The 23899-nt window shown below is 45.7% G+C and overlaps 1 protein-coding gene across 3 annotated transcripts in view; it reads left to right on the top strand.

Annotated features, from left to right (window-relative positions):
- Positions 1–365: 365 nt before the first annotated feature.
- PCNX1 (pecanex 1) overlaps positions 366–23899 on the top strand; it is a 139482-nt gene continuing 115948 nt past the window's right edge. For 2 of the 3 annotated variants that reach the window (XM_060175540.1, XM_060175538.1), the window contains exon 1: positions 367–549. In XM_060175540.1, coding sequence (XP_060031523.1) covers positions 397–549 — 153 coding nt within the window. In that variant the 5' untranslated portion in view covers positions 367–396. Of the gene's footprint in view, positions 550–23899 lie in introns of all 3 variants that reach the window. The other variant, XM_060175537.1, reaches the window with a different exon arrangement.

Here is a 23899-nt window from a genome sequence, read left to right as displayed (position 1 = left end):
GGGCCGGCGGGGCGGGGCCGGCGGGGGCGGGGCCAGCGGGGGCGTGGCTTTGCGGCGCGTCGCTCGCGGGCGCCGGGCCTGCTCGGCGGCTCCCTGCGCTGGCGGCCGGCGGGGGTCGCGGCGGCGGCGGCGGCGGCGGCGGCGGCGCGCGGGCGGGGCGCGGGCGGCGGGGCCCGGGCCGCGGCTCCGGGTGTTAGGCGCCGACATGGCGGCGGCGCCGGGGCGGGCGCGCTGGGGAGCTCCGCTTTGGTGCCGCCCGCCGCTCGCCGCCTCCCGCGCGGCCTCCTGCGCGTCGTCGTCCTGCTGCAGCTGCGGCGAGCGCCGCGGCGCCGGCCGGCCGTGCCGGAGCCCCGGGGGCGGGTAGCGGCTCGGCGGCGGGCGGCGGGCGGCGGGGCCATGGGGTCGCAGACGCTGCAGATCCTGCGGCAGGGCGTGTGGGCCGCGCTGAGCGGGGGCTGGTACTACGACCCGCACCAGCCCACCTGCGTGAACGCGCTGCACCTCTACCTGTGGCTCTTTCTGCTCGGCCTGCCCTTCACCCTCTACATGGTGAGTGTGGGGGCGGGGAGCCACGCGGCCGTGTCTCCGTCCGTCTGTCTGTCTGTCCGTCTGTCCGTCCGTCCGTCCGTCCGTCCGTCTCTCCGCCCCTGCCTCCGCTGCATTGCCGCGCTGCCCCATCGAGCCGCCGCCTTTCCTTTTCTCGGAAGCCGGGGAAGGAAGGGAGGGAGGGAGGGAGGGAGGGAGGGAGGAAGGATGGGAGGGAGGAAGGAAGGAAGGAAGGAATCACGGCCGCCGCCGCCGCCGCCACCACCGTCCCCCCCCGTGTGCATGGCCGTGTGCATGGCCCCCACCCCCGGCTCGGGGGACCTGCCTCGGTGGCCTCGCCGGCCTTGCCCGGGGTGGGTGGGTGGGGGGCTCCGCGCGGGCTGGTTGGCGCCCCCCCCACCCTGGGGACCCCTCCTCCCTTGGGCATCGCCCCCGTTAGGCACCCCTCTTGGGCACCTCCCTTTGGGGACCCCTCCCTCCTTGGACATCCCACCTTTGGGCACCCTTTTAGGAAACCTTTTGGGGACCCTCCCTTGGGCACCCCTTTGGGCACCTTCCCTTAGGCAACTCCCTTGGGGACCCCCTTGGGCACTCTCTCTTGGGGACACCCCCGTGGGCATCCCCCCTTGGGACGTTCCCCCTGGGCATCCCCCCATGGCACGCCCCTCCCCCCACAGCCCCATCCCCTCCTGGCTGCCGCCGCCCCCTCCCCTCCTCCCCCTCCCTTTCCTCCCCCCCCCCCCAGGCGACTGCGGGCCAATAGGTGGTTGGTGAAAACCCGGCTCACTTTGCTGTCCCTAACCAAACCACCAGGCAAGAATGTGCAGGTGTGTTTCTCTCCCCCCTCCCCTCCCCTCCCCTCCCTCTTCCCCTCCCCTCCCTCCTCCCCTCCCCTCCCCTCCCCTCCCCTCCCCCTCCCCTCTTCTGTCCAGCCGCCAGACCAGCTTTGAGGGTTGGGAGCAGGGAAGGTACAGCGCAAATCTGGCCAGCGTTTCAAGCAGATTTTCTCTGGGTGGTTTCTAGATCTTTTTGCTGATTAAAAAAAAAAAAACAAAAACAAACACTGCCTGCCTGTTGCTGAATGCAGTAGGGTCAGTTTTTATTATGGGCCGGGGTTTTCGATATATATATATATATATTTGCTGGAAGTGGTAAGTGTGTCGAAAGAAAGGGAAAAAAAACGAGGTTAGGGTGGGGTATTCGGGAAGCTCTGCTGTAAAATTTGAGAAATGATGCTCGGGTTTCCGGGAAATGTGTACACTGAATTGGAGGTGGGGGGAGGGCAGGACGGTAGTGTTTTGTTTTTAGGAGAATTCCTTTCAGTTATGTCGTTGCCAACTCTGTGGTTCTTGATAAGGCTTGCTGGGTCCGAAAATGAGGCCACCCCGCCGTGCGAAGCAGTAAAGCAGAGTACACCCCCACCCCAAGTGGAGCTCAGTGTCACCCCCACCCCAAGTGGAGCTCAGTGTCACCCCCACCCCAAGTGGAGCTCAGTGTCACCCCCACCCCAAGTGGAGCTCAGTGTCACCCCCACCCCAAGTGGAGCTCAGTGTCACCCCCACCCCAAGTGGAGCTCAGTGTCACCCCCACCCCAAGTGGAGCTCAGTGTCACCCCCCACCCCAAGTGGAGCTCAGTGTCACCCCCACCCCAAGTGGAGCTCAGTGTCACCCCCACCCCAAGTGGAGCTCAGTGTCACCCCCACCCCAAGTGGAGCTCAGTGTCACCCCCACCCCAAGTGGAGCTCAGTGTCACCCCCCACCCCAAGTGGAGCTCAGTGTCACCCCCACCCCAAGTGGAGCTCAGTGTCACCCCCCACCCCAAGTGGAGCTCAGTGTCACCCCCCACCCCAAGTGGAGCTCAGTGTCACCCCCACCCCAAGTGGAGCTCAGTGTCACCCCCCACCCCAAGTGGAGCTCAGTGTCATCCCCCACCCCAAGTGGAGCTCAGTGTCACCCCCCACCCCAAGTGGAGCTCAGTGTCACCCCCACCCCAAGTGGAGCTCAGTGTCACTAATTGGCAGGAGAAACTACCTGTTCTGGGGGAGGAGTGCCGAGTTTCACATCCTCAATCAGATTTTAATTTTTCATGGAATGTTTGCCAAGACTTACTGCTTCAAGGTGTTTTTATTTTTATTTTTATTTTTTAAAGCCATTTTAAAGCACACTGGTGATTGATGGTTTGTATGTTTGGATTGGAGCATTTGTTCAATCTTGTCCCATTCTGAAAATCTGATGCCACGTGTTACAATAATCTGCATTCCATACTGGGAGTTGTAGGTCCTTTTCTCCACCTCCCAGGAATGTGGCATCGTTAATAGTCAGGTTAATGACTGGGTGCCAGGCTTCTCAAACTGGTACAGGGCTCTCTCCAATAGTACATTTCTCTCATAACTAGGAGAATTGTACATTTAAAACTGAAGCTGGCTCCTAAATTGTAAGGTTGGTTACTGCATCCTAGGGTGAGGTTTCTGTGCTCGTACCTGAATAGCCTAAGTAAATCTCTGTGTACTTGACAACAGGCATCACTAGAGGAAACTGAGAGTCAGTTGGGAAGCACTGCATTTTAGGCATCTATTTGGTTTCAAGTAATTTCAAGTAATTCATCAATAAATGTGCAAGTGTCTCATGTGCTGGGCCATTTGCTGGGTTCTGGGAAAATAAATAACACTGCTTTTATGACATTTTCTTTTCCCTCATTCTTCCTCAACCTTTAAAAAGGGAGCTGGGCGGTGGCACAGCGGGTTAAGTGCACATGGCACCGAGTGCAAGGACCAGCAAGGACCAGCGTGAGGATCCTGGTTCGAGCCCCTGGCTCCCCACCTGCAGGGGAGTCGCTTCACAGGCGGTGAAGCAGGTCTGCAGGTGTCGATCTTTCTCTCCCCCTCTCTGTCTTCCCCTCCTCTCTCCATTTCTCTCTGCCCTATCCAACAACAACGACAACAATAACAACAATAATAATAACAATGATGACGATAAACAACAAGGGCAACAACAGGGGAAAATAAAAAATATGTAAAAAGTTTAAAAAAGAAAGAAGCCCTTCTTGATTCTGTTTCACTCTGTGGCTGCACCCAGCTCATCAGTCATCCACTGAGTCCTCTCGTACACGGGCTAGTCGCAGTGTTCAGCAAGGCTCACTGCTTCCTGCTGTTTTCTCCACACAGGCTTGAGTGATTCTCTGGATTAAAGTCAGATCATGGCACTCCTGCTCTCAGCCTGCCGCGCATGCGTGCGTGCGTGCGTGCGTGCGTGTGTCTGTGTGTGTGTGTCTGTGTGTGTGTGTCTGTGTGTGTGTGTCTGTGTGTGTCTGTGGCTCCTACCCCACTGGCCTTATTTAAAGCTTCTCTCCTCATTAGCTGTCCCGAGACTCCAGGCCTTCACATTGGATCTCCCTCCTTGGAGTGGGAGTGGGATCTTGGATTTGCTTTCCAGATCCTTTAACTATTTCTCCTCCTCCTCTTTTTTTTTTTTTTTTTTTTTTTTACCAGAGCATTGCTCAACTCTGGCTTATGTTGGTGTGGGGATTGAACCTGGGACTTGAGGGCCTCAGGCATGAAAGTCTCTTTGCATAACCATTACGCTACCCAGATCCTGTAACTTCTTTCCCCTTCACTTCAGATTGCAGATTGCAGTTATGTGTGAGGTCTACTTTGATAACCTATGTAAAATAGCAAATTCTCAGCTCTTATGATGTTTTCTACTCCTTCCTAATTTCTCTTTTAATATTCCTTATCACTAAGATTTTTTTAAAAAAAGATTTCTTTCTTTTTTTTAATATTTATTTTATTTATTTATTCCCTTTTGTTGCCCTTGTTTTTTTTTTTTATTGTTGTAGTTATTATTGTTGTCGTTGTTGGATAGGACAGAGAGAAATGGAGAGAGGAGGGGAAGACAGAGAGGAGGAGAGAAAGACAGACACCTGCAGACCTGCTTCACCGCCTGTGAAGCGACTCCCCTGCAGGTGGGGAGCCGGGGTTCGAACCGGGATCCTTATGCCGGTCCTTGTGCTTTGCGCCACCTGCGCTTAACCCGCTGCGCTACAGCCCGACTCCCTATTTCTTTCTTTCTTAATGAACAAGAGAAAGAGGGACAGCCAGAGTATCACTCTGGCATATTCATTGCTGGGGATGGAACTCAGGACCTCATTGAGGATCCCACACTATAATTTATACATTGTGCCACCGCCCACCCCTTTGTCACTAATCTTTATACACTGGCTTTGTGTTTCTCTTACCTTATTTGTATATATAAACCTTAAGGTCATGGAAACTCAGTTTTGTGCTCTGCTGTATTGTCAGGACAAGTGGCAAACGCTAGAAGAAGTCAGGACAAGTACAGAGCACAGTGAACAATTACACTGTGGAATGACCTAAAGAAGACTGGGTCTCTGCTTTCTTTTCTTTTTTAAAATTTCTTTATTGGGGGATGATTGGTTTACAGCCCACAGTCAAATACAATAGTTTGCACGTGTGTAACATGTCCCAGTTTTCCACATAACAGTTCAGCCCCCACTAGGTCCTCCTCTGCTGTCCTGTCCCAGGACCTGAACCCTCCCCCCCACCCCAGAGTCTTTTACTTTGCTGCAGGACACCAACTCCAGTCCAAGTTGGTTTCTGCTTTCAAGGAACTTTAAACCTAGCTTGGATTTGATGGCAGTTAGGCCATAGAAGTGTTGTGGGAAGTAAAATAGGTTGTGACACTGAACAGCAGCAGGTGGGAGGGTGCTCTTACTGTCGGACAACCAGCAAAGAGGACTGCTAAACGTTTTAGCAGGCACATTGTCCCATCATACTGAGGCAGAACCCAACATTCCGTGATGAGAATGAAATCTCAGATCATTTATGTGCATTTCCAGTAACAATAAAAAGGATAGTGACTATGAGTATGTTTGTAGATTCTTTCTCCTTAACCCTGTGTCCTCATTTTAATGACAAGATCACCCGCGAATTAGCAGTTCGTGACTGGCAGAGGGAGAGCTGGGCTTTACGCAGGTCTTCTGCAGCCATTGCACAGACACTTCTTTGCAGATCCAAAAGTCAGTGACGAGGTCGATTAGGGACCTTATTACGACTGTTTGTATATGCTTCACACACCTGCGGTTCGTAGCTTCAGTGGATACTTTTGAGAGGTGGAATGGATAGTTTCTGCAGTGGCAAGATTTTCAAATACTGAACAGAAGTAATTATTCTCTTACTCCATTGGTCTTTCTGTTCTTTGATTGCACATTTTATCTTGTTGTAATTATTATTATTATTAGTTTCTGGTACATGGCATGCCACAGATGGTGTGCTTTGAGGCCTGGCATTTTCATATGAAAAGCTGACAGGAATTGGTGTTATGCTTATTTATACTTATATATTTTTTATACATATATATATATATATTTTTTTTTTTTTGGTCTTGGCTCTGTTATTGACTGTGTGCCCTCTGGGCAAGACTCTTAACCCTTCAAGACTTAATTTTAAATAAGTCTACCCCTCATTCCTTTACTCATCTGCCAGATGTCTTATGGGTGTTTTGCAAGAGGATGTTTACGAATCAGAAGAGATTCTAACCTCCAGAGAGGCTTTCAGTAAATGTCATTGGAAGGAAAAGCTAATGAAAACAGCATCTTCTGTACGATGCTGTGTGGCTGGAGGAGGTCTCGAGACTCTTACTGTATTGTTGACCACATTGCTTTCTTCTATAAAGTCATTCTTTGATAAGCTACGCATTTACAGTCTGTTTACTCAGAACTCTTTGAACATGTGAGCATGTGCGCGTGGGCATGCCTGTTTCAATGCAGAAGATCTGGAGTGTGGTCCAGTAATTCTTATCTTGCAAACATTCCAGGGGAACGAGCTTGATTAGTGTGTCCCTAGCTCCCTGCCTTGATGTTATAACCTCTTGTCTGCTCAACATGCCCAGTGTCCATCTGTCTGTCCCCCTCACCTGTAAAACTTTTCTCGATTCCCTGCCGTCCTCTCCTCTCGATTCCCTGCCGTCACACAGGCCAGCTTATTTTCTTCCTCTGTCATTCAATCAGTGGCTTGGCCCTTGTATCTAGTCGCTCAGAAGCAGCAGATCTTAGCAGTTCTGTAAGGATATGTCCAACTTTCCTCTTCACAGTCTCCACTGCTAGCTGTCTTGCCTTTTTTTTTTTTTTTTGCCTGCGGGCTCGGTGCCAGCACTACGAATCCACTGCTCCTGGTGGCCATTTTTCCCATTTTTGTTGCCCTTGTTGTTGTTGTTATTGATGTCGTTGTTGTTGGCTAGGACAGAGAGAAATGGAGAGAGGAGGGGAAGACAGAGGGGGAGAGAAACAGACACCTGCAGACCTGCTTCACCGCCTGTGAAGCGACTCCCCTGCAGGTAGGGAGCCGGGGGCTCCAACTGGGATCCTTATGCCGGTCCTTGTGCTTTGCGCCACCTGCGCTTAACCCGCTGCGCTACTGCCCGGCCCCCTCCCCTCTGTGATATCTTTTCGGTTCTGTGGGGACAGAGGCTATGCCTGGTTTCTTTCGTCATGCAAATTCAGTGTCTGCTCTCATGCGTGGCTTATGCTATGTTCTGAATAAATATTTGCTTGAGAGTCTAATGCTTTATCCACTAAGCCACCTCCCGGGCCACATAAATATTTGTTAATGAATTTTTTATTGTGTATGTGAGTCGTATTGAGATATGCCTCCTTAACTGACTAGTTAGGGTGGGGAGGTAGTGGTGTGTTTAATGACATACAACCTCCTCCCTGGATTCGGGCTCAACATCAGCATGCAAGACATAAATGAACTATAAAGCTGTTGAAAAATCCAGTGCCAAGTGATACTTGCAGACGCTACATGCTCTGTGAATAGAGATCGCATTCAGTAATAGTAAGCTACGGGTATATTGTTGAAAGATAGTCTACAAATGAAGTTTCCAAGGCAGCAGTTGTATTTGCCTAGTTGTGAATTTACACAAATTACAGCTGACTCCTAATCAGTTACTTCCTCCTGCCTGTTTTATTGTTATTTTCATGCCTTATTTTTAAAAGTTATCTACAGAATGGTAAGTCCTTTAGTGAGGATTTCTTTTTAAAAATTTACATATATATATATACTTAAATATTTATTTATTTATTGGATAGACACAGCCAGAAATTGAGAGGAAAGGGAGTGATAGGGAGAGGAGACAGAGAGACACCTGCAACCCTGCTTTACCACTCTGAAAGCTTTCCCCCTGCAGGTGGGGACCGGGGACTCGAACCTGGGTCCTTACGCACTGTAACATGTGCGCTCAACCAGGTGCACCACCACCCGGCCCCAGTGAGGATTGCTTTAAGGACCTCGAGTCACCCCCCCCCCCCCAAGATTTAAAAATATTTTAAGCGGAGTCGGGCAGTAGCGCAGTGAGTTAAGCGCACCTGGCGCGAAGCGCAAGGACCGGCCTAAGGATCCGGTTTCAGCCCCCGGCTCCCCACCTGCAGGGGAGTCGCTTCACAGGTGATAAAGCAGGTCTGCAGGTGTCTGTCTTTCTCTCCCCGTCGTGTCTTTCTCTCCCCGTCTCTGTCTTCCCCTCCTCTCTCCATTTCTCTCTGTCCTATCCAACAACGACAACATCAGTAACAACAATAATAACTACAACAACAATAAAAAAACAAGGGCAACAAAAGGGAAAATAAATAAATAAATAGAAGACTTTATTTAAAAAATATTTTAAGAATTACTTAAAATTTAACTTTAATTTAGATATAGTTTATGGTGTTTCAGATAGAAAATTTTGCTTAAAACTAAAAAAATTATTATTTTTTAAATCTTTATTTGCTGGATAGAGACAGTCAGAAATTAAGAGGAAAGGGGGTGATAGAGAGGGAGAGAGACAGAGACACATCTGCAGCCCTGCTTCACCACTTGTGAAGCTTTCCCCCTGCAGGTGAGGGCCAGGGGCTCGAACCTGGGTCCTTGCTCACTGTAACATGTGCGCTCAGCCAGGTGCGCCACCATCTGGCAAAGCTAAAACATTTTAAGTTAGGAAAGTTACTGTATGATACATCAGCACTTGAACATGATCGTGTGTGTGTGTGTGTGTGTGTGTGTGTGTGTGTGTTATTGTTGTCCTGTGTGTGTGTGTTATTGTTGTCCTGTGTGTGTGTATGTTATTGTTGTCCTCTGTGTGTGTGTGTGTTATTGTTGTCCTGTGTGTGTGTGTATGTTATTGTTGTCCTGTGTGTGTGTATGTTATTGTTGTCCTCTGTGTGTGTGTTATTGTTGTCCTGTGTGTGTGTGTTATTGTTGTCCTGAGTGTGTGTGTGTGTGTGTTATTGTTGTCCTGTGTGTGTGTATGTTATTGTTGTCCTCTGTGTGTGTGTTATTGTTGGTCCTGTGTGTGTGTGTTATTGTTGTCCTGTGTGTGTGTGTATGTTATTGTTGTCCTGTGTGTGTGTGCTATTGTTGTCCTGTGTGTGTGTGCTATTGTTGTCCTGTGTGTGTGTGCTATTGTTGTCCTGTGTGTGTGTGTATGTTATTGTTGTCCTGTGTGTGTGTGTGTGTGTGTGTGTATGTTATTGTTGTCCTGTACATAGACACAGAGGCTGCAAGGCTGCAGCACTGAAGCTGCTTTCAGTGCAGTAGAGGCTGGACTCCAAACACGATTCTTCTTAGTGGCTAATTTTTGTGTCCTGTAGGTAAGTATAATGAAAAGTGGATGGTCTGATTTGACCTCTGTCCTGCTCCTAGAATAGCCAGTTCAGGATATACTGTTTAAAGAATAGCCAGTTCAGGATATACTGTTTAAAGATAGTCTACAAATGAAGTTTCCAAAGCAGCAGTTGTATTTGCCTCGTTGTGAATTTACACAAATTTCAGCTGACTCCTAACATGTTTCAGTGTCTGCTTCAGGATGAAATGTTTCCCGTCATTTGAGAAATCATTTCAAGCTGTAAAATCATTTGGCAATTGAAAAACGAGGAACAGTTGTTTTTGTGGTTTTTTGTTTTCCCCTCCGAGTCTTTGAATACCCAGATTTAACTGTAAATGTGGGTCACTTTCTTTAGGTGACTTTTACTGTTAGTTAAAATTTTCTAATGTCTTAATTTCTGCCATTAAAATTTAATTTTTCATTACATATAAAAGTGATTTCCCATGGAAGAGAGAGAGAGACAGACCAGAGCACTGTTGTGCTACCTATATAGCACTAGGGGTCAGCTGGGAACCGTGCTCATTGAAGCCAGTGCCCAGTGAGCTGTCTCCCAGCTGCTCCAACATTTCATTAGGAGAATTCCCAGACATCGAAATGTTGAAAGAATTGCACCCAACACCTGAATTTGGCACAGTTTGTGAGGACAGACGGTTGGTACAGTTGACCTAAGAGACTTTACCATTGGCTGGTGCCCGTCAGTGAACGTCAGGGTGATTTTTACTGAATTTGTGTACCTGTGAAGGGCATGCCCTCACCTGTCATGCTGTCAAGCATTAGGATCACCCTAGAAAATTTCTACTTGTCCTTTTTAAATTTTTTTTCAACCTTTGTTTTGATTTTCTTTTTTCTTCTCTTGAATTGGGCCCTCACACAAGCATGATTTCAGTGTTTCATATATATGAAAAGTGACCTAAACACTGAAATCATGCTTGTGTGAGGGCCCAAATATATATGGAGAGAGAGAGAGAGAGAGAGACCAGAGCTCCCTTGGTATTGTAGCGTCCCCACCCACATGCTGTTGGGACTCAGCCCTGGCCCAGGAGAACCTGGCCCACAGACATGGCTAGGCACGGGCCCTGTCCGGTGAGCTCCCTCTCTGGCTTGTTTAGATTTTCCCCCCTGTCATAAATTAGTTTATCCTGTTCTGGAATATCATATAAGTAGAATCCTGTGCTACATAACTTTCTTTTCCTTTTTTAAATACTTATTTTTATTTATTTATTAGATAGAGACTGAGAGAAATTGAGAGGAGAAGGGGCGATAGAAAGGGAAAGAGACACAGAGAAGCGCCTGCAGCCCTGCTTCGCCACTCCTGAATCTTCCCCCCTTGCATGTGGGGAGCAGGGCCTTGAACCTGGGTCCTTGAGCACTAATGTGTGCGCTTAACCAGGTGCACCACCGCCTGACCCCCTCCTTTTTAAAAAATTTTTTTAGGTAATGATTTAACATTTAATGTTTTTTTTTTTATTATTTGTTTATTATTGGATAGAGACAGAAATTGAGAGAGAAGGGGGAGAGAGACAGAGAGATAATTGAAGCCCTGGTGAAGTTTTGCCCCTGTTGGTGGGGACCAGGGGCTTGAACCAGGGTCCTTGTGCACTGTAATGTGTGCACTTAAGCTGGTGCGCCACTGGCTGGCCCCGGTACATACCTTTCAGTCTTATTTTACTCAGCTAGACAATACAGACAGTGGAGGGGTTGTCCTCAAAACAGAGGAAGGGTGAATGGTGAAAGAATGGCTAGCCAGTTGAGGGTGAAAATGGATGATTTATGGTAAAGCCCTTGACCTACAGAGAGAGTGGGTTCTGTTGAGAAAGGGGAGGAGAGGATGCTTAGGGTTCGAGGCGGCTCTATGGCATATGAAGGGGCCTGCCTGGTTTTTTAAAGCGTGGGAAAATGACTAGCAAGGGTCGGCAGGGCTGGCTGGAGAACTGGAGATGAGCGTGCTGGAGAGGTGAGTGAGTCATTGGGGTACAATGTATTTGGAAATGATCAGCATGGGAGCGGATGATCCAGACCCAAAAGCTGATAACATGTGGGGACATTTCGTTATAAAAGGAAATGGTTTTAGATAAAATGCTGAGGCCCAGTAATAGTCAAAAATTCGTGAAGGAGGCAAGAGAGAGGTAAGAAGAGAATGAGAATTAACCTGTATAGATGCCAAAGAAAGAATATTTTGAAAAGAAGCACAGTGGCCAAAAATGCCAGATTTGCAGCCAGGGAATTGTTTCTCGAGAGAACCTGGTACTTTGTGGATTTGATTCCTGGCACTGTCAGATTGTCTGTCATTAAATAAATACATTTCTGAAAAGGCCAAGCTGCCCTCCAGAGAGACCGTTTCATTGGATTTTTAACAGCAGTATTGATACCTTTTTTTCCACCTCGACCCAGCCCTCTCTTCAAACCCTGAAGGTTATTTCTCGCGCCTCTTCCTGTCCCCTCCAGAAACTTGATTCATTGCTTTCTTTCATCATTGGAACCTGTGGAATTGCATCTTTTGTACCTTTTATCCTGGGGCCTCTTTTTCTGTTGTTTTCTGTCATGATAAGAACAGAAAACCTAGGGAGAAAGCAAGCCATTTCCTTTTGAGGTTTTATAGGAAAAACAGTCGCGTAGACCTTGGTACAAGCCAAATGGAACCGTTTGTGCCAACCGCTCAGAATAGACAGGAAGATTAGTCACTCGATTGAGAAGCTTGAGTCACGTATCTGCTGTTTCATTCCCCAGCCTCCTGCCCTCTCCAGTGTTGTCTAGACATAAACTAAACAGATTTAATGACCATAGTCATCCTTAAGACTTTTCTATTTTGAAGCAATTATATATTTACAGAAAAGTTGTAAAAATATCAGTCTACTAAAATATCCATGGCTTAGTTTCCTCAGCTATTAAAATCTTACGTAACTACGGTGCATTTATCAAAATTAAGACATCGGGTGACCCTGGCAGGCGGGCCCAACTGTCCAGCCGCCCTGGACTCAGGATCAGTGCTGCTCTGGCCTCTCTCCCTCTTTCCCTCTCTCTGTCTCTCTCTCTCTCTCTCTCTCCCACACACACCCCCATCTGTCTACTCAGTGCTCATGAAATAATTAAAGTTAATCTTTTCAAATAATAAATTAACAGTGGTACAGTATGATTCAAATGATACAAATATGGACTTTATCAGCTTTTTTCTGCAAGTGCCTCTTTTTCAGGATTCATTTCTGCACACTGTACTGCTTTTGGCATCATCATTTAAAATATGGTTTTCTTACTATCATCCTTTCATGCTGGGATCCCCTTCTTTATGGACTTTCATGATTTATTAAGTGCGTATTATCTGAGAACTTAGTAATGGATTTATAGATGTGATAATTTTTTAAATATTTTATTTATTATTGAATAAAAACGGAGAAATTGATGGGGAAGAGGGATTGAGAGAGGGAAAGAGACAGAGAAACACCTACAGCTCTGCTTTACCACTTGTGAAGCTTTCCTCCTGCAGGTGGGGGACCATGGGCTTGAACCCGGGTCTTTGCACACTGTAATGTGTGCGCTTAACCAGGTGCGCCACCGCCTGGCCCCTAGATGTGATAAATTCCATTTAGATAAAAGAGAACATCGTGAATGAGTTGAAAATTATATTGACCATTAACCTGTGCTAGACTATTTTGAAATTTAGATTTGTTTTGTTTTGTTAGGAGAGCACTGCTCAGCTTTGGCTTTTGGTGGTGCAGGGGATTGAACCTGTGACTTCAGAGCCTCTGGCATGAGAGTCTTTCTGCATAACTACTATGCTGTCTACCCCCACCCATATTTAGATTTTTTTTTTTTTTTTGATATTAAGAATTGTATGAAATGAAATAAATCTGAAGATGAGAAAAAGTTTAGATTTCATCTAGGGAAGAGAGACACACCAGAGTCTTAGTTTTTTTGTTTTTTTTTTTGTAATGCTGTTTTTTTCTAATTTATAAATTAGAGGCAGTCAGACAAATATATAGCTATATTACAAGGTAGTGGATGACTAACCCCTTCTGTGTCATGAAGTGTTCCAGAAATTGGAGGGAGGAGTAGTTACTTCCTAGAAAGCTTTATGCTGGGGAGAATTCTGACATTCAAAGCAGTCACTGTTTGCCAAGCGGTGTGGTGGGGCTTGTGGTGGGGGGACCTTTCTGTGATTGGTTACTAGCTACGGGGCAGCATCTCCTATAATCTAATACTGGGAAAGCGAGTCTGTGTTCTTGGGACAAGACTGGTTAATCAAAGAATATATGTTTGGGGGGATCCGGGCAGTGGCACAGCGGGTTAAGCACACGTTGTGCAAAGTGCAAGGACCAGCATAAGGATCCCGGTTTGAGCCCCTGGTTCGAACCCCCGGTTCTCCACCTGCAGGGGAGTCGCTTCGCAGGTAGCGAAGCAGGTCTGCAGGTGTCTGTCTTTCTCTCCTCCTCTCTGTCTTCCCCTCCTCTCTCCATTTCTCTCTGTCCTAGCCAACAACAATGACATCAATAACAACAACAATGACGATAAAGAAGGGCAACTAAAGGGGAAGAGAAAGAATATATGTTTGGGGGCCAGGTGGTGGCACACCTTGTCAAGTGCTCACATTACAGTGTGGAAGGACCCAGGTTCAAACCCCTGGTCCCCACCCACAGGGGGAAAGCTTCATGAGTGGTGAAGCAGGGCTGGAGGTGTCTCTCTGGTCTTTCTCCCTTTCTGTCTTCCACTTCCCTCTCAATTTCTCTCTGTCTCTGTCTAATAATACATACATACATTAAATTTTTTTTTTTAAAGGAATATATGTTCTCTCACCCCTCGAGCTCTACCCCACTAGGGAAAGATAGGAACAGACTGGGGGGATGGATCCACCTGCCAACACCCATGTCCAGCAGAGAAGTAATTACAGAAACCAGACTTCCCACCTTATGCACCCCCAGAAAGAATTTTGGTCCATACTCCCAGAGGGATAAAAAAGAGGGAAGCTTCCAATGGAGGGCTTGGGATACAGAATTCTGGTGGTGGGAATTGTGTGGAATTGTATAACACTGGAATGTTATCTTACACTCTTGTTACTCATTACTAAGTCACTAATAAAAAATTAAAAATTTAGGATAGGGTAGATAGCATAAAGGTTATGCAAAGAGACTTTCATGCCTGAGGCTTCAAAGTCCCAGGTTCTTTTTTTTTTTTTTTTTTAATTTTTTATTTAAGAAAGGATTAGTGAACAAAAGCATAAGGTAGGAGGGGTACAACTCCACACAATTCCCAACACCCAATCCCCATAACCCACCCCCTCCCCTGATAGCTTTCCCATTCTCTATCCCTCTGGGAGCATGGACTCAGGGTTGTTGAGGGATGCAGAAGGTAGAAGGTCTGGCTTCTGTAATTGCTTCCCCGCTGAACATGGGCGTTGACTGGTCGGTCCATACCCCCAGTCTGCCTCTCTCTTTCCCTAGTAGGGTGTGACTCTGGGGAAGCTGAGCTCCAGGACACATTGGTGGGGTCTTCAATCCAGGGAAGCCTAGCCAGCATCCTGGTGGCATCTGGAACCTGGTGATTGAAAAGAGAGTTAACATATGAAGCCAAACAATTTGTTGAGCAATCATGGATCCCAAGCTTGGAATAGTGGAGAGGAAGTGTTAGGGAGGTACTCACTGCCAACTCTAGTGTAGTCCTGCTTTCAGGTATATATTTTGCAGTAGTTTATGGATACGTGTGCACATAAGCTCTCTCTCACAGAAACTGGTGTATATCTAGGTTATGGGACTTTGTTAGAAAGTGAACTACCTGAGATGAAATTAGAGTGTACTATTAAAGGAAAGGTCTCACCCGAGTAATGAAGCTGAAGGGTTGTCATTCCACACGTGAAGTCTCTGGATACATTCTGAGGTGAAGCATGTTGAGGTAGCAATCGTTGCTTTGGTTAGGTTGTGATCGGCAGATGCAATGTTATTTGGTTTGGATTGGGAGATGCATACGGGAAAGTGGGCCCTATCCAAGGGTTCCAGGACTGGGGGAAGTAGGGGCTCTATAGTGAAGATGTGAGGTTCCTGCTGTCTTAGGGTTCAAAAAGACACTCAATAGTTAATATTATCATCACATTATTTGTTCATTGGGTTAACTTTGGAAAGTCCCTTTGTTATGGTTTGCTGGACAGTACCCAGTATCTTGTATATAGCTGTGCTATTGGAAGCTTCTAATCTACTTGGTCTAGGCTTTTGAGAGAGTCCGCATATCAAATACATAGCCTATATATTAAAAAGATTCAGTTTGTCTTTTGAGAAACTTTGAGACATACAATTGATTTCCCCCTCTCATATTAATTAACTACTGATTTATATGTCTACATTTTGCTAGGAGTGTACATAAACACCATTCCCACCACCAAAGGACTGTGACCCATCCCTCCCGCCCACTCCCACCCCCCACTGGCCCAGGAAGCTACATGCCTACCCCTCACCACTGGGTTTTTACTTTGGTGCCCTACAAAGTCCCAGGTTCTATCCCCTGCACCACCATAAGGCAGAGCTGAGCAGTGCTCTGGTTAAAAAAAAAAAAAAAAAAAAAAAAAAGGAATATATGTTCTTGGATGTGGCAGTATGCCTTGTTATCAAATACTTTATTGTAATAACTAACATATTCATGCTTTCTCAGTGAATTATTTTTTAACTTCTCAGAGTATATGCCGGACAAGTATTTGGAATGACTAAAAGAAAGAATAGAAAGACAGTTAAAACCCAAACCAGCAGCCCTGGAGGTGGTGCAGTGGTTAGCTACTGAACTTACAAGCGTGAGAATCCCAAGTTTGATTCCTGGCACCCCATGTGGTAGAGTGATGCTTCCATCCATCACAGATAATTTCTAGATCTCCAGGACAAACCCAGGTAAACTTTGCAGGGAAATATGATGTATTTTAGTAATGAAGTTCTCAATTTAAGTATTTTTAGTGAGAATACATATATAATAAACTATACTTTATTATCAAAAATAAACCGTCTTTTTCTTTCAGTCCATTATGCCTCAGGAATATTAGGTATATAGTATATACTGTTAAGTAAATTAATTAAAAGATTAAAGCTTAATCTTTTTTAGTTTCTTACTATGAAGGTTTTCATATGTAAGAAAGTTGAATGAATGAATATGCGTGACCGTCCATCTTTCTCCTAGATTTAATGATTATGAACTGTAAAAAAAAATTTTTTTTAAAGATATATTTTAGGGGGCTGGGCGGTGGTGCACCTGGTTAAGTGCACATATTACCAAGTGTGAGGACATGGGTTCGAGCCTCCAGGCCCTGTCTGCAGGGGGACGCTTCACAAGTGGTGAAGTAGGTCTACAGGTGTCTCTCTTTCTATCCCTCTATCTTCCTACCCTCTCTCAATTTCTGTCCTATCTAAAGATAATAATAAGAAGAAAAACTAGAAAGAAACAAAAAGACTGATCATTTATGAGGAGATGAGAGAAAAGCACACATCACATGCGTCTGGGGGTTGAACTTGGGCCCCAAGCTTCAGAATGCCGACACTTTATCCACTGTGCCACCTCCGGGCAGCTGAGCCTTTAACAGTGACAGGGCTTCCGCCGCGTCCCGGGGCACGATGCTGAGCTGCTCACACTGGCCTGTCTGTAGACACTGCCCCCGACTTGGCCCGTATGCAGACTATGGCACCTTGCCCCTGAATACTTCAGGCTTCATCTCCGGCATGATCCCAACACTCTTTGCACATCGACAATAACTGCCAATCGTTTCCTAACATCTACCAGTCAGTCTGTATGTAGGTTTTCCAACTTTTCCCCAAAATGATATGTATAGCTGTCTGTCCCTCCCTCCCCAAAAGGCTTTAATCTTGTCCCCTCTACCCTGTTGGTTTTCATATATATAATTATATGTCTATATCATTTAAAAATTTTTTTATATATTTATTTTTTCCCTTTTGTTGCTCTCTTGTTTTTTTTTTAATTATTGTTATAGTTATTATTATTGATGTCATCATTGGATAGGACAGAGAGAAATGGAGAGGGATGGGGAAGACAGAGGGGGAGAGTAAAACAGACACCTGCAGACCTGCTTCGCAACCGCCTGTGAAGCGACTCCCCAGTGGGTGGGGAGCCAGAGGTTTGCTCCGGGATCCTTATGCCGACCCTTGCGCTTGGTGCAACGTGTGCTTAACCCACTGCACTACCGCCCGACTCCCCTAGATCATTTTTTTATACAATTACCCAATTGTGGTACCATTCCTTCTGTATTCTCTGTAGTTCCCGTAAGCATGTCTTACTGTCCAGAGTTACAGTTTCTAGAACTTCTTCTTCTTCTAGTGTTTGCCCTTCTTCCTAAATTTTATCAGTTCTTTCTAGAACTGATAAAATTTAACATGAAATTTAACAAAATCAGTGCTCAGTTGTAAATTTCTATTTCGTTGTTGCTTTGACTTTGATTCGGTGATCTTACATAACTACCAGGAGCTGATCAACAGTGGTTATTTTTTCACACCACTGTGCAGTGTGTCGCTCAAGCATTCGCCGTATACCTTTCTCGGCAGAGCTGCAGGTGAAGTGAGCCCTCTGTAACTCCACAGGGTGAGAGCGCCCTCCAGCCCGTCCGCTGCCGGCGCTTTATGCGCGCCATAGGCCTTGTTAGCTAGTTCTGACTCTGCGCTTACAAACAGCGGCGGGGAGGTGGGGATTCTCTGTGCGATGGTCTCACTCTACACGGCCTCCCTGCTCTTCTGTTCATGCAGACACTGCTCTTTTCTTTTATTATTATTATTTGTGGGGGGGCAAAATTTGCATTTTTTATCATTGATTTAACATTGATTTATAAAGTTAGGACATAACAGGGTATAATTAACTCCACACTGTTCCCGCCACCAGTTCTGTGCCCCCATCCCCTCCACTGGAAATTGTTAATTAAGGCGCTGAGAGTAATACTTGTATAGTACTTTTTACCTGGTATGTGTTTACGTGTGTACACACACACACACACACACACACACACACACACACACCTTTGTCAAACAATACTTTGGTGATTCTGTATGCATATTTTTGTATGTGAGGTTTTACTTGTAGGACTTTATAGAAAATGTCTAGAGAATAAATCATTAGACCAGAGATGACAGTTTTAGGATTTAAAGTAGCTGTCATCAAATTCAGTCTCAGAAAAAGAGTCCAGCCAGCATTAGTCTGACAAGTGCATGGAAAGCGCTGGTCCATGTAGTGGGGAGACTGAAGATTCAGAAACTTGTGGTAGGAATGAATGGATTTATACCCCTGTTGACATGTGATTTTGTAAATCAACACTAAACCACTAATAAAATAAAAAAAAAACCAAGTTAATGAAAGGACCCACTTCCCTTTTGTTCTCACTGACACTGGTGATTAGAATGTCTTTCAGTGATGGTGTAAAAGAGGATCTGGTTTTAATTTGTGTTTCCTTAGTCACAAATTCTTTGAGTAGCTTTTCATATGATTAGGAGACACTTCTTTTTTTCCTTTTACTGCTTTTCCTGTCTTTTGAAAGTTGTGTTGTGTGACTCTTTTTTTTAAGAATTCATTTATTCGTTCATGAGAAAGATAGGAGAAGAGAAAAAACCATCACTGGTACATGTGCTGCTGGTGACCGAACCCCAGACCTTATGGTTAAGAATCCAATGCTTTATCCACTGTGCCACCTCCCGGACCATGTGTTGTCTGAGTCTTTAATTTTTTTTTTTTTAATATTAATCAGAGGAAAGAATAAAAAATGCAAAACCAGAACTACATTGTTGCAGTTATAGTCAAAGTTGACCTCATGCATGCAAGTTTATCGCTGTACTTCTGAACCACATTCCTAGCTGCTATTGTTTTTTTTTTAGGCTATTTATCTGTTTGAGAGACAGATACATAGACATCTGATAACCTCTCAGGCATAGACAGTGAACCCCCCCCCCCATAATGTATCATGTTAGAGAGAGAACTTGGGGCCTTTAAGACTTTCCTGCACTTGACCTACTGAGTCACTTCCCTGGCCACCTCCCTCTCTAAATGATTTCTGAAAGCCGTGTGTGTGTGTGTGTGTGTGTGTGTGTGTGTGTGTGTGTGTGTGTGGTGTGCGTGTGAGTGTGTGTGGTGTGTGTGTGGTGTGTGTGTGTGGTGTGTGTGTGTGGTGTGTGTGTGAGTGTGTGTGTGTGGTGTGTGTGTGAGTGTGTGTGGTGTTGTGTGTGGTGTGTGTGTATGGTGTGTGTGTGTGGTGTGTATTGTGGTGTGTGTGGTGTGTGTGTATGTGTGGTGTGTGTGTATGTGTGGTGTGTGTGGTGTGGTGTGTGTGTGGTGTGTGTGTGGTGTGTGTGTGTATGTGTGGTGTGTGTGGTGTGTGTGGTGTGTGTGGTGTGTGTGTGGTGTGTGTGAGTGTGTGTGGTGTGTGTGTGGTGTGTGTGATGTGTGTGTGTGTGGTGTGTGTGTGTGGTGTGTGTGATGTGTGTGTGTGTGGTGTGTGTGATGTGTGTGTATGTGTGGTGTGTGTGTGTATGTGTGGTGTGTGTGTGTGGTGTGTATGTGTGAGTGTGTGTGTGAGTGTGTGTGTGTGTGTGTGTGGTGTGTGTGTGAGTGTGTGTGGTGTGTGTGTGGTGTGTGTGTGGTGTGTGTGTGTGGTGTGTGTGTGTGTGTGGTGTGTGTGGTGTGTGTGTGTGGTGTGTGTGAGTGTGTGTGGTGTGTGTGTGGTGTGTGTGATGTGTGTGTGTGGTGTGTGTGTGTGGTGTGTGTGATGTGTGTGTGTGTGGTGTGTGTGATGTGTGTGTATGTGTGGTGTGTGTGTGTATGTGTGGTGTGTGTGTGTGGTGTGTATGTGTGAGTGTGTGTGTGAGTGTGTGTGTGTGTGGTGTGTGAGTGTGTGTGTGGTGTGTGTGAGTGTGTGGTGTGTGATGTGAGTGAGTGAGTGTGAGTGTGTTTACTAGCTTTTTATCTTGTATTAGAGTTTTCTTCTAGTTTGGCTTTTCAATATGATTTTTTTTTCTTTTCTTTTTGCCGTGTAAACTTAGCATTTTCACAAGTTACACTTACAGGTTTTTTTCTGTAAAATTTGTAAAATGTTTCCTGTTTTCTTCTGTTAATTTTTCAATTTGGTAATTTGCTTGGTTAAAAAAAATACAGCGGCTCTAAAAGGTGGTGCCACTGTCCTTTTATTCCTGCCACAAGAAACCACTAGGAACAATGTTTATTAATCCCACTCAACATACAGATACAAGTCCAGTGTTTGTCTCTCTTCTACATTAAATACTCTCTCTCTCTCACTTCCATACTTAATTATTATCTTAAACATCTGTCCATCACCACTAAAAGGATCTCTTCTTCTTTCTTTAATAGTTGCACTGTATCCTGTGGTGTGTATGCATTTATTATTTGGCCTGTTTCTGCTGCTGTTATTTTGTGGCTTCTTGCTAACACAAACCAGGCTGCAGCAAAGAGTTTTGTCTTCACAAAGAAGATACTATCTCCTTGATGTCCAGATACATTACTAAGCTCAATCCCTAGAAGTGAAGCTGCTTGATCAAGGTTAGATGATTTCGTAATTTTGAAAGATACCATCAGCTAACCGTCCAGATGAGTTCTGTCCCTCTGTGTGTCTGCAGGAACGTCTGAATGCCTGCTGTGTCTGCCTGTGGCCAGGACTCACAGCTTTGCTATTTCCAGGGGTAAGGAATAGCTTCCCAGAATGGTTTTAATTTGTATTTCTTTCCCTTTGAGGGAGTTTGGCAAAAAACTTTTTTTTTTTTTTTTTTTTTGATGTGTGTGGTTTCTCTGAACAGTCACGAGTATTACTAATTTCTAACTAGTGTTTTGTTTTTTTAATATAAAATGGAAATATTGACAATACCATAGGATAAGAGGGGGGGTACATTTCCACACAATTCCCACTACTAGAACTCTGTATCCCATCCCCTCCCCTGATAGCTTTCCTATTCTTTATCCCTCTGGGAGTATTGGACCCAGTATCATTGTGGGATGCAGAAGGTGGAAGGTCTGGCTTCTGTAATTGCTTCCCCACTGAACATGGACATTTGCAGGTCGATCCATACTCCCAGCCTGTCTCTCTCTCTGTCTCTGGGGCAGGGTTGTGGGGAAGTGGGGCTCCAGGACACATTGGTGGGGTCTTTTGCCCAGTAAAGTCAGGTTGGCATCATGGTAGCATCTGGAACCTGGTGGCTGAAAAAGAGTTCAGATATAAAGCAGAACAAATTGTGGACTAATCATGAACCTAAAGACAAGAATATTGCAGATGAAGATTTGGGGTCTTTGTGTTGGAAAAAGCTAGTAGGTCTATTTTAGGTCTATTCCAAGGGGCCCATGCCTTTACTAGTTTTTGCATGAGTCTGACAGCTAACGTGCAGGTGGATCCAAGTTATTGTCTGGGGAGATGGTATCATAGTTGGAGAAAGGACCAGAAAGCTGGATCAGGGAAGAGAGTAGCTCCCAAATATGGGAAAAGTATATAAGTATTGTTAACTGTAAACCCCACCGGTTTGCTCTGGGTCCCATAGTCAGCACAGGAGCCTGTGTAACCTCTGCATCCCTGTAGGTCTGAGCTCACATTCTGTGGTCACGGCCAGGAACATTCCAGGCTGCACTAATTTCAGGACCCATCTTCCTCAGTTGGTAGGTAGAGTATGTTGTCCAGCCTCCCTTCAGAGAATGGAACATTCCCTACCATTGTGGATCCACATTGAGGACAAGGTCCAACTAGTGTGTTTCTTACTGCTTTCTGAGAGCTCTGATAAACTAATGAGATTAGTCTTTGTAGTATAATTGAAAGTATGTAATAGTTTCCTAGTTTAGCCTACTTGAAATTAATATTGGTATAAGTCATGCATAAGAGTTGATTTTAATTTTATTTAGGGGGCCAGGAAGTGGTGCACTCAGTTACACACACACCTTACCATGCACAAGACCTGGGTTCGAGCCCCTGCTCCCCACTTGCATTGGGGAAGCTCCCTGAGTGGTGAAGCAGATCTGCAGGCGTCTACCTTCTCCTTCCCCTCTCTCGGTTTCTCTTTGTCCTATTAAAAGTAAAAGAGGAAAAAGTGGCCGCTGGCAGCAGTGGATTTGTAGTGTTGGCATCAAAACTCCATCGATAACCGTGGCAACTAAATTTTTTAAAAATTGGAGGCCAGGCAGCGGTGCACCTGGCTAAGCACACACATTACAGAGTGCAAGGGCCCCCGTTCAAACCCCTGGACCCCACCTGCACCTTCACCTTCATGAGTGGTGAAGCAGGGCTGCAGGTGTCTCTGTCTTTCTCCCTTTCCATCCTCCCTGCCCTCTCAATTTCTCTCTTGTCTCTACCCAATAATAATAAAATACCCAGAAGCAAAAAAGAATTAAATGTTTAAAAAAATTATTCATATACATGTATTCATTTAATTTATTATTATTAATTATTATTATTTTTTTTACCAGAGCACTGGTCAGTTCTAACTAATGGTGGTGCTGAGGACTGAACCTGGAATATCAGAGCATGTATAAGAGTTTATTATTTAAAAACATATTATAATATTTATTTTCTCACTGTTTATTTTGGATAGAGACAGTGAGAAGTTGAGAGGAAGGGTGAGATAGGAAGGGAGAGCTGCAGAGAGAAAGACACCTGCAGCCCTGCTTCACCACTTGATGGGAACTTGGGGCTTGAACCTGGGTCTTTGGACATGTAACATACACGTTCTACTGAGTCTGCCATTGCCCAGACCCTAATCATTCTTCCTTTTTTCTGTTCTCCTCTTTCCTTTTCCCTTATGCCCCCTTTGCCTGTTTTTCCCTTTCTTTCTTTTTTTTCTTTTAAAGTTTTAAAAATATTTTATTTACTTATTAATGAGAAAGATAGGAGGAGAGAGAGAGGACCAGACATCACTCTGGCATATGTGCTGCCAGGGACTGAACTCAGGACCTCATGCTTGAGAGTCCAAAGCTTTATCCACTGTGCCACCTCCCAGACCACTCATTCTTTCACCCATCCGTCCATCCTTCCTTCCTTCCTTCCTCCCTCCCTCCTTCCTTCCTTCCTTCCTTCCTTCCTTCCTTCCTTCCTTCCTTCCTTCCTCCCCCCCCCACCTTTGGAGATAAGCACAGTGGGAAAGAGGCAACGGTAGAGTGAGAGAGGCCACAGAACCAAACCTTCCTTCAGTGGTGGAGCCTGGCTCTTAGCAAAGCAGCCCACTATCTCTCTCTAAGAGCTAAAAGAGGGGGTTGTCAGTGGCGCAGCGGGTTAAGCGCACGTGGCGCAAAGCGCAAGGACCGGCGTAAGGATCCCAGTTCGAGTCCCCGGCTCCCCACCTGCAGGGGAGTCGCTTCACAGGCAGTGAAGCAGGTCTGCAGGTGTCTGTCTTTCTCTCCCCCTCTCTGTCTTCCCCTCCCCTCTCCATTTCTCTCTGTCCTATCCAACAACGAACAACATCAACAATGGTAATAATAATAACCACAACGAGGCTACAACAACAAGGGCAACAAAAAGGGGGGAAAATGGCCTCCAGGAGCGGTGGATTCATGGTGCAGGCACCGAGCCCAGCAATAACCCTGGAGGGAAAAAAAAAGTTAAAAGAATTTTTTTGCACATAAAGTTTTCCAACCAACCTAGCTTATCAAGCAGCCCCCCCTCCCCACCTCCCCAGATTCGTTACTCTTTTCTTTTTTAAATATTTATTCCCTTTTGTTGCCTTTGTTGTTTTATTGTTCTAGTTATTGTTGTTGTTATTGA

Source organism: Erinaceus europaeus, chromosome 16 (assembly GCF_950295315.1).
Source record: "Erinaceus europaeus chromosome 16, mEriEur2.1, whole genome shotgun sequence".
NCBI lineage: Eukaryota > Metazoa > Chordata > Mammalia > Eulipotyphla > Erinaceidae > Erinaceus > Erinaceus europaeus.
The sequence above is the reverse complement of the archived record's forward strand: the minus strand, read 5'-3'. Positions and strand labels throughout refer to the sequence as shown.